This window comes from Chanodichthys erythropterus, chromosome 3, assembly GCF_024489055.1.
Source record: "Chanodichthys erythropterus isolate Z2021 chromosome 3, ASM2448905v1, whole genome shotgun sequence".
NCBI classification, from domain to species: Eukaryota; Metazoa; Chordata; class Actinopteri; order Cypriniformes; family Xenocyprididae; genus Chanodichthys; species Chanodichthys erythropterus.
Window position 1 is genome coordinate 25,541,504 of NC_090223.1, and position 17,563 is coordinate 25,559,066.

General features: G+C 34.9%; 2 protein-coding genes across 8 annotated transcripts in view; one reads left to right on the top strand and one right to left on the bottom strand.

Annotated features, from left to right (window-relative positions):
• Positions 1 to 15,232, bottom strand: part of rfx1a (regulatory factor X, 1a (influences HLA class II expression)) — a 36,112-nt gene extending 20,880 nt beyond the window's left edge. For 2 of the 7 annotated variants that reach the window (XM_067381491.1, XM_067381490.1), the window contains exons 1-4: positions 12,783 to 13,777; positions 7,756 to 8,102; positions 5,613 to 5,722; positions 573 to 668 (exon numbers count right to left, since the gene is read on the bottom strand). In XM_067381491.1, coding sequence (XP_067237592.1) covers positions 573 to 668; positions 5,613 to 5,722; positions 7,756 to 8,102; positions 12,783 to 12,868 — 639 coding nt within the window. In that variant the 5' untranslated portion in view covers positions 12,869 to 13,777. Of the gene's footprint in view, positions 1 to 572; positions 669 to 5,612; positions 5,723 to 7,755; positions 8,103 to 10,727; positions 11,236 to 11,301; positions 12,756 to 12,782; positions 13,778 to 15,150 lie in introns of those variants that run through there. The other 5 variants (XM_067381489.1, XM_067381488.1, XM_067381492.1 and 2 more) reach the window with 5 other exon arrangements.
• rln3a (relaxin 3a) lies at positions 15,222 to 16,969 on the top strand. The gene is made up of 2 exons (XM_067381495.1): positions 15,222 to 15,551; positions 16,296 to 16,969. The coding sequence occupies exons 1-2, from the start codon at positions 15,389 to 15,391 to the stop codon at positions 16,586 to 16,588; spliced, it is 456 nt and encodes a 151-aa protein (XP_067237596.1). The 5' UTR covers positions 15,222 to 15,388; the 3' UTR covers positions 16,589 to 16,969.
• The last annotated feature ends 594 nt before the right edge of the window (positions 16,970 to 17,563 follow it).

Genomic DNA, 17,563 nt, shown 5'->3' on the forward strand with positions numbered 1-17,563 from the left:
GCTATTCTGAAAATGCACATAAAATACTGAGGCGTATATTTTTATATTTTAAATGATAAGAAATTGCAAATAAACGATGGAAACACATTTACCAAATAAATCCCTCGATGCGCAACAAAACACTTGACTTTGCCTCAACAGTGGCTGTGATTGGATAACTGGACTAATCAATGGATCAGCTTCATCACACTGCATCAAGGTTTGATTGGTTTGATAATTTTGAAATGCATGAGCCAAAGCCTGTCTTCAGAATGATCTGGTTCGATTCCCTCCCAGAAGCATCTCACACGATTGCTTTCACCAGGCCTCTGAACGCAAGGTAACATGACAGCATTTATTAAATTTTGTCTGTGCACTTTGAGACGCAAGTCATTTATAAGATAAAAGAGCCACAGTGGCTAACCCGATTGCAGTAACTTCCAATTTGTGCCAATTTCCCAGGAAGTAATGATGCTTTATTTACAATTAAATTCACAACTTTGGATGGAAACATAGCTAGTGGCATCAACCTGACAGCAAAGTCAGTCTTTACTGACATAACAACACACATTTATATGAGAGAGACAGCTCACCTCCTGTGTCAGGTGCACAGACTGTAGGCTGGTGACATTCAGCTGGGGGCTCGGCTCAGTTTTTGTTGTCTGTGATGTGGCTTGAACTACTGATCTCTGTTAATAGATTACAGGGGGAAATGAAAAACATTAGCTCGATGAACAAGCTAATGTGAGAATGACAAACCACAGTCTATTACAGTTTATCTAATCTGAGGCACGGTTTACATGCTTTTTCTCACTAAAAAGCTTTTCCTCTGAAGAAATGAATAGTGCTGTGTTTAAAACTTGAAGTTGACATGAGATAAAATGAGATAAAGACTCCAGTCATATCAGTGGCCTAATAAAAGCTGATTTATTTGGGGCAGAGATGTTTAGATCACATGTTAACCTGAATACTACTCACATTACCCCATTTATAAGAACCTTCTCTCTACGGAATAAATCATGACTAACTGTGAATTGGGTATTCCTGTATTGATAGTTGTAAATGTAAATTTACTGTAATGTATTATAATGTAACTATAGCTTCATCCACGATGGTAAGTGTCAGTATAATGTCGAGGACCATTGTTGTGCAATACAGAGGAACACAGACACAATATTACTACTATAACAATAGTCTGTTAAAGGGTTAGTTCACAGAAAAATGAAATTTCTATCATTAATTACTCACCCTCATGTCGTTCCACACCCATAAGACCTTCGTTCATCTTCAGATTCAGAACATAAATTAACATATTTTTGATGAAATCTGATTTGATCTTCCATAGAAAGCAATGAAATGATCACATTCAAGGTCCAGAAAAGTAGTAAAGACATCGTTAAAATAGTCAATGCGACTACAGTGGTTTAAACTTAAAGTTTTTAAAGTGACAAGAATACTTTTTTTTTGCAAAAATGACTAAATAAAGACAACAATTTATTCAACAATTTCGCATGTGTTGTGGTGCTCAAGTGAACAGCGTCAGCCAATACTGAGCCAGCGTTTGGACGTAAACACGGAAGTACTGCACTGTGTTAACTGGGTAGGAAACTGACAAGGAGGTAGAGACGAAATTGTTGAATAAAGTCATTATTTTTGTTTTGTTTTTGCACACAAAAAGTATTCTTGTCACTTCATAACAGGTTGAACCACAGCTGTCACATGGACAATTTTAACGATGTCTTTACTACCTCTCTGGTCCATGAATGTGGTAATTTCCTTTCTTTCTATGGGAGATAAAAAACCTCTCTGATTTTATCAAAAATATCTTAATCTGTGTTCTGAAGATGAACAAAGGTCTTACGGGTGTGGAACGACATGAGGGTGAGTAATAAATGACATTATTTTCATTTTTGGGTGAACTAACCCTTTAACATACTACTGTTCTATTCTATTTTTAACACATTAACCCTCTACCGCACGCATTATGATAAATCTATAAAAAAAAATATTTGACTCTTTTTCTTTTCTTAGAATGGCTTAACTTTAAGTGCTGTAAAAAAAAAAAAAATGGAAAAAAAATATTATTTTAAGGTACTTTATGATACGTTGCCATATGGCAACAACGTACAATAGTGGAAAAACTTAGAATAAGTGTAAGTGTATATAGTTCATATTTTTCCTCAGAAATGTTGTTTGTATTGAATCAATTAGTGCTATTATAAGTTTTAGCAGTAATTATAAACAATACCTTATACTTATTTTCCAACATCTTGTTTTTTTCCATTCTCTTTTGCTGAATAATGCTTTATATTCTTTAAATTTCACCTTTTTTCTGTATGAAACTTCAAAAAGCATTTTTTTTTTCCAAAGGTGAGACACATGTAGACATCACATTTGGTGCTCTTCACACTTACAATACACTTACAGCCACTTGCATCTGCCTTTTTGAGACACCATGATAGGAAAGTGGTAGGTCTGGGCCAGTATACTGGCTGTGGTGGCAGATCTCTGATGATGATTTAATCCATAATACAAATGCCACGGCAGTCCTTAACATATGACTAATCAACATTATATCACTAGCATTAATGTTTTTATTGTTATAGCTTAACAGACTGCAGCTGATCTTTGCTAGCTATCTAACCTATTATAATAAAGCCATTCCATTATTGCGCAGTGTTGCCATATGGCAACACAAACATTTTCTCGATTTACCAAAAACTAATTTCATATCAACATTTTTCAGTGGTGAATATGTCATCATACCTTACCTGAGATGATGTTAACAATTTTTTTGTGAATGTGACATGGGCAGGTCCTTGTTTGTTACTGACGTTTTAGTTTGCTTTCAGCAACTACCGACAAGAGACAGCAGTCTGTCAGATATCGCGTCACAGAAAAAAATTGCGTATCATGTGACTTAACCAAAGCACATAATTGGCTAAATTAAGGTCTTCTCTTACCAATAAAAAAAACTAGAATGTTCTCTTAAAGAGATGGTGGCAAGGAAATGAACATAAAGAGTATGTTGCCATATGGCAACACTATGCGGTAGAGGGTTAAAAAATAGAATATTACTACCAAGTGGTCTTTTTATTGTACACTTTTAAAATGGGATTTATTTTTTGAGAGCAGAGGTTTCCTCTGTGGTGGTGACCTCCATTGTACACTAGTGTTGTTTAGAAAACAGCGAAATCCTTCCAGCCTTTTTATAAGAACTGCTGTTCTACAAAACTCAAACAACAAGCTGTGCTGAATTTTTCTCCATCTGTGGACTGATTGAGGCCCAGGTGTTCAGAAATCTTCTCCCAGCTTTTTAAGCCTCAACAACACTTCTTCTGATCTGATGAAATCTAATTTAATTAGACCATATTCAGTAAAAGAAAACCACAGTTCTGTATTTTTTGTATATAATAATATAGGTCAAAACTACCTAAATTATAATGCATTCTTTAGAACACTTTAATTCATGTTTAATTCAATGTCCCATTCAAGACATTCACATGAATTTGATCACTTTAATAGTTTTATTTGTGTACAGATATTGAAAAAAAAAAAAACATTAATAGGACTGCATTGACATTTTTTTGTCATCATGACCATCATAATCACATTTTGAGGAGTCAGATAATTCCAAAAGGCTTCTATACACATTTGTCAGTCTGTATATCTATCTACACTTCTGTTCAAAAGTTTGAGGTCATTAAAATTTTTTAGAATGTTTCTGAAAGAAGCAGCTCTCAGCAGTCACTTTCGATCAATTGAATGCATCCTTGCCAAATAAAAGTATTAAAAAGTATTACATTTTGGACAGTAGTGTATATATTCAATTATTTTTCACTCTAAAAAAGTAATTCAGGGGACCTGTTACCACAACATTAATAAATGCATGGTTGCAAGTTAAAATTGAAACAATGAAATAATCTATTGTTGTAATTAAACTTTTTAAGCTGCAAATATTATTTTGATGAGTTCTCTTGACATAATAATGTTGATCATTACATCAAAGTAATATAATCTGTAATTTAAACTCAAATTTCTGCATATTTAAAAAAAAAAAATTAAGTTGTATTAACGTAATTTAATTGTCTTGATAACTTCAGAAATTAGGCAGTGCATTTCTATTTCCCAGTAGGGCTGACCGATATATCGCATGCGATTGTCACGCGCATTTTGTCAGTAAAGCCAAGCAATATCACTGTCTATTAAATGCCGCTCCATTTGAAAGCAGGTGATGGAGATTTAGCGGTAATCAGGGAATCGGCTTTACTGATGAAATGCGCCTGACAAATCGCATGCGATATATCGGTCAGCCCTAGTTCCCAGCATGCTTTGCATAGGACTGGATAAGAAGAATAATGCTGCGTCCCAATTCGCCTACTTATACTACGTCCTAAAAGTATGTACTCTTTTTGTAAAGAAAAAGTACATACTTTTGAGTGTGTAGTAGAAGAGTATGCAAGTTTTGGGACATACTACCTCGTCATAACTGCGTCTTTAACGGACGTTCTGTTGCTTAGTTACTCAACCTGTAACTGTTTAAACTACCGTGTCAATCATCATGTCACAGTTAAAATCCTCCACATTTAATTAAATTTATTTTCCTACTGTTTCGGAGAGAAATGTAGTCGCACGTTGATCTGCCAGTCATGGGTCTTTCATGCAGAGAACTCTCCTCATCTTTGCATAATGATGCATTTAAAAGTTAATGACCAAACACATCGTTATAAAAGTTCACAATGCTGTTGCAGATGAAATATAATGTGGATAACATTTAATAAATATCTTTTTGTCAGGTTAGACACTGCTTATTAATCATTCAAGCCACTTTATCTTAACCGTCGTACCTCGCACGTCCGTCATGTTTGTAGTTTTTAAACACTTTTTATTCGTATTTGTAGTTCTAATCGAATCCTCGTCCACAGCGCAATGTGTTATGGGCAATATTAGCCGTTAGAAGTGTGCACTTCGAATTCTAACCAGAAAAAGTACACCATCCGGGTATCTTTGGAATACTCATTTCAACATACTACGATTTGGGACATATTAATTCTTTTTTCGAATACTATTTAGGATGCATAGTATGCGAATTGGGACGCAGCAACAATGTTGAAATTAAGTGTTATTTTATGCGTTTTTAGTGAAAGGAAAGACTTGTTAGTGTTTAATGCTGTTATGTTTGACATTCAAAAGAGTTTCTGTAATGTTGAAGTTTTTGTGGTTACCATTATGATAATATCTTACTTGTTAATGTATATTAAATAAGTTGTATTAGCATGTGCTATGATAGCTGTTGATTTGAACTAAAATAGATTAATTGATTCCAGGGCTGCAACTGGTAGTTGGAGCAACTTAATTTTTTTGAGTAATCAACTTAATAATTTGTGTTTATGCTACAAATTATTAAGTTCCACTAACTCAATGTAGCTTATCGGTGGAACGTAAATTCACTCAAAGTTGTCATAACTCAAAACAATTGATGCTGTTGCATTAATTTTTTGTTGCTGTTGTTGATTTAACACTTGAAGCCATTGCAGTGCACTCCAAAGTTGTGCTTGTTGAGGTGAGTGGTGGTGTGGGTGGCTTTACTGTGTATTTGGATGCACAGGGCTGGTGTTTGAGGTTTGTGTTACCTGTTGTGCGGTCTGAACCTGCTGCACCACCTGCGTAGGAACTCCAGTCTGGACTACAGCAGCAGGAGGACTAGAATCTGACACAGAGTCACTGGAATGAAGAGAACCCTCTACAGGAAAAGAAGAAAAGAGAAAACTGCTAAGGATAGGAGGGGAACAATTGAGAAAAATAATCAAGTACATTCATTTTAAAATAACATAACATACATTTATGCATTTGACAGATGCTTTAACACAAAGCAACTTGGTACACATTTTATTAAGTTCATGACATGCTATATTTGAGATACAGGAATGATATTAAACGGTTAGCTCACCCAAAAATGAAAATTCTGTCATTAATCACTCACCCTCTTTCAAAACCCATCGTTCATCTTTGGAACACAAATTAAGGTATTTTTAATGAAATCCGAGAGCTTTATATTTTTATGCTATATGCAGCAGCATTAACAAATTTCAAGGGCCAGAAAGGTAGCAAAGACATTGTTAAAATAGTCCATGTGACTGCAGTGGTTCGACCTTAATGTTTTGAATCAACAAGAATACATTTTGTGCGCATTCTGATGTAGAACCCGGAAGCGCTGAAAGTAAACAGCATAGGAGAATGACAGAAGATATTGTTGATAATGTTTTTGTGCACAAACATTATTAATTAAGGTTGAACCACAGTAGTCATGTCTTTAGTACCTTCCTGGTATAATCAACATTTTCTGAAAGTGTTGATTATATTGTTGTCTATGGATGAGTCATGTACCTCTCAGATTTCATCAAAAATATCTTAATTTGTGTTCTGAAGATGAACGAAGGTCTTACGGTTGTAGAACGACATGAGGGTGAGTAATTAATGACAGAATTTTCATTTTTGGGTGAACTAACCCTTTAATGTTATTCAAAAAGCAGAACAGCTTTAACAAAGATTAATCTATTTCTAATTTATACAGTGAACACTATAGTGTTATTTTACATTTAGACCTTATTATTACATTTTTGTATCTGAATACTACAGTTAGACCTTACTTTATTTGTAACTCTGTTATATTGTATGTATCTGTGCTTGTAATTAGTGTATTTGTTCTTATTTTTTACTGACCCCCCTTCCCCCAATTATTTATTTATTTCTTGCTGATATGAAAAATGATCCAATCCGTGACCCAAAAATCATAATATGATTCAAAATAAGAAGACTCCAACATCAATTGTCTATGTCATTCTGTCAACCTTCAGTCAACGAGCCTGTCCAAATACCCACACTTGCGGTCCTTCCACTTAACCATTTGTCTACTTGTCTATTGGCCAAGTGTTCAAGTGGGTATGAAGACCATGTGAGTTCAACTTTTGATTAACCAATGGGGCACACTTACAGTGTTGTACAAATTCAAGTGTTTACAGAGCTTTATTATGATTTTCAATACTTTGCATTTTAAAATAAACTTCTGAATGTCTGTTCAGTAGTCCCTATGATGACACAATTTAGTAATTGCTTCTAATTAAGTGAAGCAGTTGCAAAAGTTGTACAAAATACAAATAGTCCTCTTTACACCAATAAAATGTGCAAAGCTTTATTTTTTTTTTTTTACTACCAAATTGTATGTAATATCTAATTACAGTGGAATGTTTTCCTTGACATCTTGCGATTTTGGGGGCACATGAGGTCCTGAAGATGATGCAATACGCTTAGCTTCGAAAAGCTCTAAGGCAGTATTCGAGATAGTGTGGGTTTATCGTGCATTACCAGTTTTCAAGAACTGGAACAGTCTTGCGCACTTACTTCCTGTTGCACGTATACTCTCTCAAGTGGCCTAAACCGCAAGTGTGGGTATTTGGACAGGCCCAACATCTCTGGTATTATTTTGCAAAAAATCACTTGACTTAAATATTTCTTTGTGTATAATGGTTATATGGTGTAGTAATTAAATAGACAAAATTTATATATGCAAATCTAAACATAAAAAAATGCCTCCTCACTAAATATGCCTAGCCAAAAGCAAAAATAGTAAAAAAATAGATATTGTGTCTTCATAAATATCATATCTGATGGAAGAACACATCTATTACCAAAATGATATCCCATTATAAGCATCTTTTAAAAAAACATTCTCACATATTTTGTTTATCTCATGTCATTCATTCTTAGATTGTTTACCTGTAACTGTGACAACAATGTACTGAGGTGTATTCTGAGCATTGCTGGACTGTGTAGGTGAGCTCTGAATCTCAGCTGTGACATATTGAGTCTGAGTGGGCGGGGCTTGTGCAGGTGGTGCCTGGACGATTGCCTGGCTCTTCTGTGCTTGTGAAGGAGGGGGCGTGGTCTGGCCAGTGGACGGGGCCGCTGAAGGTGTGGCCCCTGTAGTCTGAAGTTCAGCCAGGAATTGTTGGGGAGCTGCCGTGACGGTGGCAGCCTGCCCTGATGTTGGAGTCACACCTCCTCCCTGAGGCTGCGAGGTCTGCTGCAGCTCTCTCACATAAGCTGGAGTTGCCATTGGGTTCCTGAGTGCAATAAAAGGGGGAATGAATTACAGGCTCACATGATAATATGTAATGGATAATATACATCATGTGTAATAAGAGACATGTAATACATGCCAGCCTCAAATAACCGGATAAGTGGTCATTATACAGTGTTGCTATTGAAGCCGGTCATTATCAGGGGATTAACAGAGTGCATTAGTGCCCGCAAGTTTTTTCCATGAAGTATTTGAAAATCAGAAAAAAAGACAAAAAGGTAAAAGACTGTGTTCTTAACAAACTAAAAAGAACTACAATCCCATGAAGCATTGCAAACAACATAATCAATGAGATTATGTTGGAGATGGAAGAATCAAAGATAGAGAAATATACTCCATAAATATTATTCATTCAAGATTATTGTTGATTATATCTATAGAAACAATATATTTTAAGTTCATTGCAATAATATATTATATATAATATATATATATATATATATATATATATATATATATATATATATATATATATACACACACACATATTTGAGTATTTTGAGAGCATAGAAAGACCGACACGTCATTCAATGTGTTTCATGGGAGGGGGCGGAGCTAAGGAGCTCTTTAGGTGCAATTTGCTCATGGCGATTCTCAGATTGGTGGAATTTTCTGTACAGCATCATGGGTAATGTAGTTTTTCAACACGATTATTTAAAAAAGTTGAACTCCATTTATTTTCTCCACAAGGAAACTGATTTTGAATGATAACTTATAATCCCTTAAAGACAGACCTACCATGAGCTATGAGGTTGTTAACCCATGGTTTGCTTCTTTCCGTTAGTCAGCATTATTTCAGATTATTTTTTAAAATAATCATTTAAGAGTGGAATTCCTCATGAAAAACTACATTAACCATGATAGCGTACAGAAAATTAAGGTGCGTTCAAACCATGTCATAATTACGCAATTACGTGATTTCAACTTGTAAAAAGCGTTCACGTCCTCTTAGATCTCGTAATTACAGCTTGTAAGATGGGAATTGTTTGAGAGCTCCTACTTGTACCACGTGACCACTGAAACACCTTACTGCTGCAGATCTAGGCTTGATTGTGGTACCATAGAAACGCATGATTCCCAGTCTAAGGACGTGAACAGCTCTGAATAAAAGCCACGTGTTGTCAACTTGAGACAACAGTATTTCCGACATAGCATGAATGTAGCATTACACCAATCAGAGTCGAAAACAGCAACAAATGCCAAAATAGCTCTTTAGCTCCGCCCAATCACTAACTTTTAATAAACTTAAAATCTTATTATTGTATTGTTTTTATACATATAATCAACGTTCATAAATGAGTTATACATTTCTCCATCGTTTTTAACTTGATTATGCTTTCCGCAAAGCTTTATGGGATTGTAGTTCTTTGTAGTCTAAGTACACGGTCTTGTACCTTTTGTCTTTTTGTCCGATTTTGTATCACAACTTGTAATGTTGTGATTCACCTCGTAGCTGATTGGCTTGGTTCATGTCTTATGACACTTTAATGAAGACTATTTTAAAATCCCAATGGAAAAAATGGGATGGGAAAGAATGGGAGAAAAATACTCCCAGAACCAGTGCTGCTGAAAGGGGGGAGGGAACTAATGCACTCTATTGACCTTGGAACATTGTGACTGACCAATCAGAATCAAGCATTTCAGAGAGCTGTGTAATAAACACAACATAATAGAAAATTACATTTAAATGCAGTTGTGTAAAATTTCATCCATTCACAAGGTAAAAACTGCCAATAGTGCAGGATGAGTTATACACTGATGTTAAAGGCTGACCAATATTAATAGCAATGCTTGCCGTTGATAACAACAGTATTAAAGTTGGTTGGCATTTTATCATTATCACTAATCACTTTCACTAAATACCACCTTGGCACAACCACGCGGTTACAAGAAAGCCCTAAAGACTACAACCATTGTTGGGCCAGCAAAAAGAAGAGGAGGGAAGGTTGGGCAGAGCCTTTGGTGTCTTATTACCAGTAACCTGATCACAGCTTGCAAATGAATGAGGGCACACAGCATTGTCAAGAACACAAAGTGGGACTTGGAAACTAAAAAATGAAAATATAATTGAAAATAAAGTGTATTTCTACAATAAAAATAACCATCTTTGGTCTTTGATCTTTAAAACTACAAACTCATTGTTAGTAAAACCTTAAAGTTTCCAGAATTTGTCACGCATATCTCTTTAAATGTCATCTGCTTCATCACTGTTACTTTAATTTCTCAAATTCGCCATACAATTATGCAATAATCCTCAAATCAAACCTGTATACATCTGGTTTCCTTTGTATTCTTATGAATTTTGTTTTGTTATGCATCACACTTGGTTCATGAAAGGCTCTACATAAACAAAAATATACTATTATAATAATGACACGTAATAAATATGTATTGTAATAAAATAAAAATGAAATTTACAAAAATTAACAAGTATTGATATCATCAATAAGAACATGCCAGTCTGTTCTTCTGCAATATACGCATATGCAACCCATAATAATAATTAAAATCAATAGAAGTGTCAATAAATAAAACATATTTACTATAATCACAAAGTAAACACGAAGTAATGCAGAAATATTTCATATATAATGCAGAAAATAATTACATTTTCTTTACGTGCCAACAGTATCTGCGCAACCAAATGTCCTGGTTTGCATGAAGACATTTGCATATTATTTACAATGCACGGAATGTTATTTCGCCACATTATCACACATGGTTTCATATCCAATAATCATCCAGTGGTCAGTAAGGTTAAGAACAGGAGGGTCTCCGGTTTATCCAGCAATAACTGCAGGTTTGTCAGCGTGCTCGTCGGTGTAACTATGCCAACAGCGTTTATAACACCTGGCTCCATAGCAACGCTAGCCGAATGCTATGGATGGGTGGCTATCCAGCAATGTGTATAGAGACTCACGTATTATTGCAAACAACACCCGCCATTTTGTACAACCTATCTAGTATATCGTCATAACAACGAGCAGCTTTTGGTGAGGCTGTTGGTCATGTCTAGCGTTTGTGAGACGCGTCTGTCTAGCGCGCGACTCGATCGCTCAGCAATCCCTGCCACCAATAATGATTACTGGACATCGATAGACGCTAAGAATATCATCATCCTCGCACCTGCTTCTGTTTTCAACATAGTGTGACTTCATATGAAATATAAAAAACGGAATCACCTCTTATTCCGAGCGACTTTTCCAGCGGTACTTTTGATTTAATGCTTTTTTCAATGAATCGGGTTGTTGTTGTTGTTGATTCTCGTTGCTGGGTTCTTGTCACCACGACTACCGTGGCTATGGCGCTTCGTCCTCACCCAGGCAACTGTTGCTACCCACTCGCTGTGTTCCCGCCCCCTTCCTTCGCTCTGATTGGTCCAAGTACAATAACTATAACGCCGCGTCTTCTTATTTGTGGAATTAGGGAGCCAACGCGACATACAGCACCTGGTTCGTCTGAAGCGTGTCAATCATTCGCGCATCACGCTTTTTATGAGCTGATCTGAAATCAGTCGCGTTGATTCGATTACGTTCACTATTACAGCGCAAAAAAAAAAGAAAGCTGATCTGAATCTACGTTGTATACGAGCTGTTAACAAACACTCATATAATATATAACTTTGATAACAATAACAACACCAAAAAAAAATTAAATTAAACACTTTTACTGCATTTGACCTGAACAAAACATGCCTTAAAATATGTGATAATAAAAATACATCACCTATACATTTTTACTTTTTTAATTTAATTATTTATATAAAGATATTTAATTATTATTTAATTACTTTTAATTAAGGAATTGTATTCAAGTAATTTTTTGTATGAATTGCATATATTTTGAACAATTTAATAGATCTGGGGGGGAAAAACGTACATGAACATGAACATGATGTACTTTAAATTTCATGCTTTGATATTTTTGTGGTTTCTATTTTATGTGAAAAAAATCACTTCTCAAAGTTTTATTACTTTATTGTACAACAAAGCTCCAGATTTCTGCTTTTGCATAAACCACTTAGACTAGTCTTAAAAGTTAAGACACTAATGATTTCCTTGAAGAGTGGTCCTAAATTTTTAAAGTCTGGTTAACTGCAAGTTGGTCAAACTAGTTCTTAAGACAGTCTTAATATAGTGACTAAGTTCATGCAAGTGGCCCCTGGCATTATATATCCAGGCAAATGCCCTTTGCCATACATTCTATAGATATTCTTGGAAAGGTCCTTTTACATTCTTCAGCTTGGAATAGAATTTCCCATACATGTAAACACATTTCTCAGCAAACTTAGCAACAAATGCATAAGGCCTTGTACTCTCCTGTATTCTGCAACCTTAACACACACATGTGAAGGCTTTTCATATGATTATAGTTGTGAATTGAGACATACTATATTATGCTGTATTTACCATAAGAACATATTCTACAATATAAGAATTAAAATAATACATGCTATATTTAAATAGTTGTATAAACCAAAAACCAAAAACCAAGTCCATGGCCGCCATCCTTGCAGGCAAGGATGTAAACGTCAAACATTATGGTTAATGTCTCTCGAAATGTCACGCTGTTGTCATTGTTATCGTCGCATTCATTAAAAATTCATTATTCTGTTGTCATTTTGGATATTGGCGACCTTTGTCCGTGTGTTTACAAAGATTACCATGTGCAATGGACTGTGTTATCACACTTTGAAAATGCCATGCTCGCTACATCTCTTTGTCTCTTAACCTTTAACCTCAGAGTCATCACACCTTCTGAAAAAAAGGAAACATAAATTATGCATAGTAGTGCAAAGAAGGTAAATCAAGCGTTCGGGTGAAATCAGGACAAATTTTTGAGAGGTGTGTTGTTACTTTCGTAAGTGATCAGACTTGCAGTTTTTACCTAGTGGATGATAAAACAGGTGCAGTTGTGCACAAACTGATCAAATGTGTGTCTTGAATGCTATATACGTCATTTTGGATTAAAGTGTCTGTCAAATGCATAAAAATGTAAATTAAAAAAAATGTACTGCAATAAATTAAATGGAAAAACTGATATAGACGTCTTAAAGACCAAAAACTGTTACATACACACAGTGCTGGGTAGTATAACTGATTATATGTAATCTGGATTACGTAATCAGTTTACAAAATTAAATACTTGTAATTAGATTATATTCATTTTAAAATGTTCAGATTAAAATGACTTTTTTAAGGATTGCATGATTACATATTATAAACACAAATTGTTAATTTTCCCTATTTTGCATTTCTTTTTACATTGACATGCAGGTAAACAAATAAAATATATATTTTCTTAGTAAGTGTGTTTTTATTGTGTTTTTTTAAAGATTATGTACATTTTTATGATTTATTTATTTAAGATTTTCACCAACTCGCAAACTCCTAACGCACGTCATGTGGTAGAATGTACTATATCTTCTTTTTCTTTGTATTTTTATGTAATAATCTTATTCAATCTATATGCGATACACAAGTTAGGTCAAAAGTAATCTAAAAGTAATCAAATAGTAGTCAGATTACATTACCTAAAATGTGACCCTGGTCCACAAAACCAGTCATAATGGTCAATGACTTTTTTTCTTCAGTCGAACGCAAATTATGATTTTTAACTGCAACCGCTGCCGTCTGTCAGTCAAATAATAGCAGTGATTGGGAACTTGAACAATAAGAGTCGAAAAAATTTCCATAGACAAATCCAAATTAAACCCTGCGGCTCGTGACGGCACATTGATGTCCTAAGACACGAAACGATCGGTTTGTGAGAAACCGAACAGTATTTATATAATTTTTTACCTCTAATACACCACTATGTCCAACTTCGTTCAGCTTCCGGCTAGTGAGGTCTGATCGCGCTCTGACAACGGAAGTGATGTCTCGCGCTCATTGAAGTATATGGGCGAGACATCACTTCCGTCACCACAACGCGTTTTTTGACCTCACTAACAGGAAGCTGAACGGAGTTGGACATAGTGGTGTATTAGAGGTAAAAATTATATAAATAATGTTCGGTTTCGCGCACAAACCGATCGTTTCGTGTCTTAGGACATTAATGTGTCGTCACGAGCCGCAGGTTTTAATTTTGATTTGTCTAAGCAACTTTTATTTACTGTTATAGTTGAAGTTCCCATCTACTGCTATTATTTGACTGACAGACGGCAGCGGTTGCAGTTAAAAATCATAATTTGCGTTCGACTGAAGAAAAAAAGTCACCTACATCTTGGATGCACTGGGGGTAAGCAGATAAACATCAAATTTTCATTTTTGGGTGAACTATCCCTTTAATATTATAAGTATATGTAATTATTATTTTATTCTTATTATCACCAATGTATAAAAAAAAAAAAAAATTTGCTGCTTACTATTTTTGTGGGAACCATAATAAATTTTTCCCAGGATTCTTTAACAAATGTGACCCTGACCACAAAAACAGTCTCAAGGGTCAATGTTTGAATAAATCTGAATAAATAAGCTTTCCTTTGATATATGGTTTGTTAGGATAGGGCAATATTTGGCCGAGACACAACTATTTGAATATCTGGAATCTTAGGGTGCAAAATATTAAGAAAATCGCCTTTAAGGTTGTCCAAATTAAGTCCTTAGCAATGCATATCCACACAACAATACATTTTTATATGTTAATGGTATGAAAATTACAAAATATCTTCATGGAACATGATCTTTACTTAATATATCCTAATGATTTTTGGCATAAAAGAAAAATTGATCATTTTGACCCATACAATGTATTGTTGGCTATTGCTACAAATATACCCATGTGACTTATGACTGCTTTGTGGTCCAGGGTCACATATGTGTAATCAAAAAGATTACATTACTAACTAAAATTTCCATCATGAAATTTGTAATCAGTAATGGACTACAATTTGCAAGTAATTTACCCACAACTGCACGCAGCAATAACTTGACATGAGTCGTATTGCAAACATGATTCATTAATTTAAATGGAGGAAGAGTGTTTCACATCACAGTACGCCTTTGCAACCTTTATAATTACACAATCACCTTTCCTGTTCTTGCTTTTGTTTCCAGAAAGGTCTCTGACTTTATCGTACTGGGTTATCTGTGACTCCTAACTGACTCCTGGGGGTGGTGGGGGGGGTGCCCCTCGCCTCTTTATAAGCAAGAACAGATACTCGGGAAAAATCATCAAACAAGCATCTGATTCCAAACCCAAGGGAACACAGCAGGAACCCAGCTTCTGAACATCAACCGCTGCCATCAGTGAATATCTGCTCTCAGCATGATGTGGAAAACCACAGCGCTCGCAGTGTGTCTGCTGCTGGCTGGAGTAAAGGCACTGGACGGCCCCTCATATGGAGTGAAATTATGTGGCCGGGAGTTCATCCGTGCAGTCATCTTCACCTGTGGAGGCTCTCGATGGAAACGCTCCTTAACAAACACAGGTTAGTATTAAAAACAGAACAGGAGTCTTAAAACAATATTACAAATACACTACCAGTCAAACATTTTGATATACCTACTTATTAGTTATTTTTACTATGTTTTACAATAGCAGAATAATCAAAATTATGAAAATAATATAAATAGAAGTATGGGAATTATGTACTCAACCATTCAAAAGTTTGGGGTCAGTACAATTTTTTGAAAGATAGAAATTTATTATTCCGCAAGGATGCATTACATTGACCAAATGTGACGTAAAGACATTTATAATGTTAAAAAAAGATTTCTATTTTAAATAAATGCTGTTCTTTTGAACTTTTTTATTCATCGAAGAATCCTGAAAAAAATATTAAGCAGCACAACTGTTTTCAATATTGATAATAATAATAAGAAGAAATGTTTCTTGAGCATCAAATCCTCATATCAGAATGATTTCTGAAGGATCATGTGACACTGAAGACTGGATGCTAAAAAATACAGCTTTGACATCACAAGAATAAATAACATTTCAAAATATAGTCAAATACAAAACTGTACAAAATTGTAATAATATTTCACAATATTACTGTTTTCACTGTAATTTTTAAGCATAAGAGACTTCTTTTCTACCAACTTACCATCAAAAAAAGTCTCATTGAGATTCTTCAAAATGCATTCAAACTTCTGACTTGTACATACATGAATAATAGTGTTTCTTTTGTTTTAAAACTATTACATTAATCAGCATCTCTTATGTTCCACAGATGAAATACTGGACTTATTCAACACGTATGACAATAATGCTGCAGATACCTCTGTGCTGTACGCCGGTGCTGCAACATCCTCCCAGCATGCATCTGACTCAAATCTTCCATCACTGGCACAAGATGAACAGGAAGGTGGCGTGTTCAGCAGGCCTGCACGTGCTCTCATTTCAGAGGAGGTGCTTGAAGCGCTGCGCACCGTTGACAGAAAGGGCCGCGATGTGGTGGTGGGACTGTCCAACGCCTGCTGCAAGTGGGGCTGCAGCAAAGGAGAAATCAGCTCCCTTTGCTAAGACTAACCTTCTCTATGGCATGAGTGAATATGTGTGTGTGTGTCTTTTCAATGTTTCTGTCTCTGTTCATTGTGCTTGAGGAACCTAAATTGTTTGCATTGAGCTCTCATGTTGCAATTTAAATAGTGATTTTACATTGCTAGATGTTATAATGTTATAAGTTAATTTTTGTATTCCATTCAGTGTGTTCAGTTTTTAATCTTTACCCAGGATATGTTTCAATCTTGAATAAAGATGATTATTTGCATTAATTGTTAATGAATCAGTTTGTGCTGAAATATGAACAAATGCACAGTGTGTTTGCATTGCAAGCTTTCAGTTCTATAAAGTTGGAAACAAGTTTAAGGATTCAAATATATGTAAAAATACAGATATTTAATAAAATTTTAACTGTCGATGGTCTTTGGAACATTCTGAAATCATGTTGGATAATGTGGATGATCAGGATAATATCAGAGATGAAATGCTAAAAAAAATATTATTCTAATAACAAAATTTGTAATAAAATGTATTAAATTAGGGGGAATAAAATACAACAGAGGAGTGCTTTCACTAGTCGTAGACTTTTGGACGCCACTGTGTATCTTTAGGCAGTTTATTGTCAACTCTATGCAAAAGGGGAAGCTAAAAATCCGGTTACAAAGGACAATTTCCTAAAGACCACATTTACAGGATATGGGAATTATGACTAATAATTAATTGACCAATCAACTGGTTACACTTTATTTCACAGTGCTGTAGTTACATTGTAATTACTCAAATAAGTACTGAGTACTATTAATTAACTACATGTACTTACTATAGAGACACTTAGGGTTGGGGTTTGGTTTAGGGTTAGTTACTTGCAAGTATGCATAATTTACTGTTATTACTATAGTAATTACATGTAGTAACGTGTAAAATAAAGTGTTATCATCAAATTTTGCAAATCTGCTCAGTAAAATAAGTAAAGTGTAGTAAAGGTCCTACCTTAAA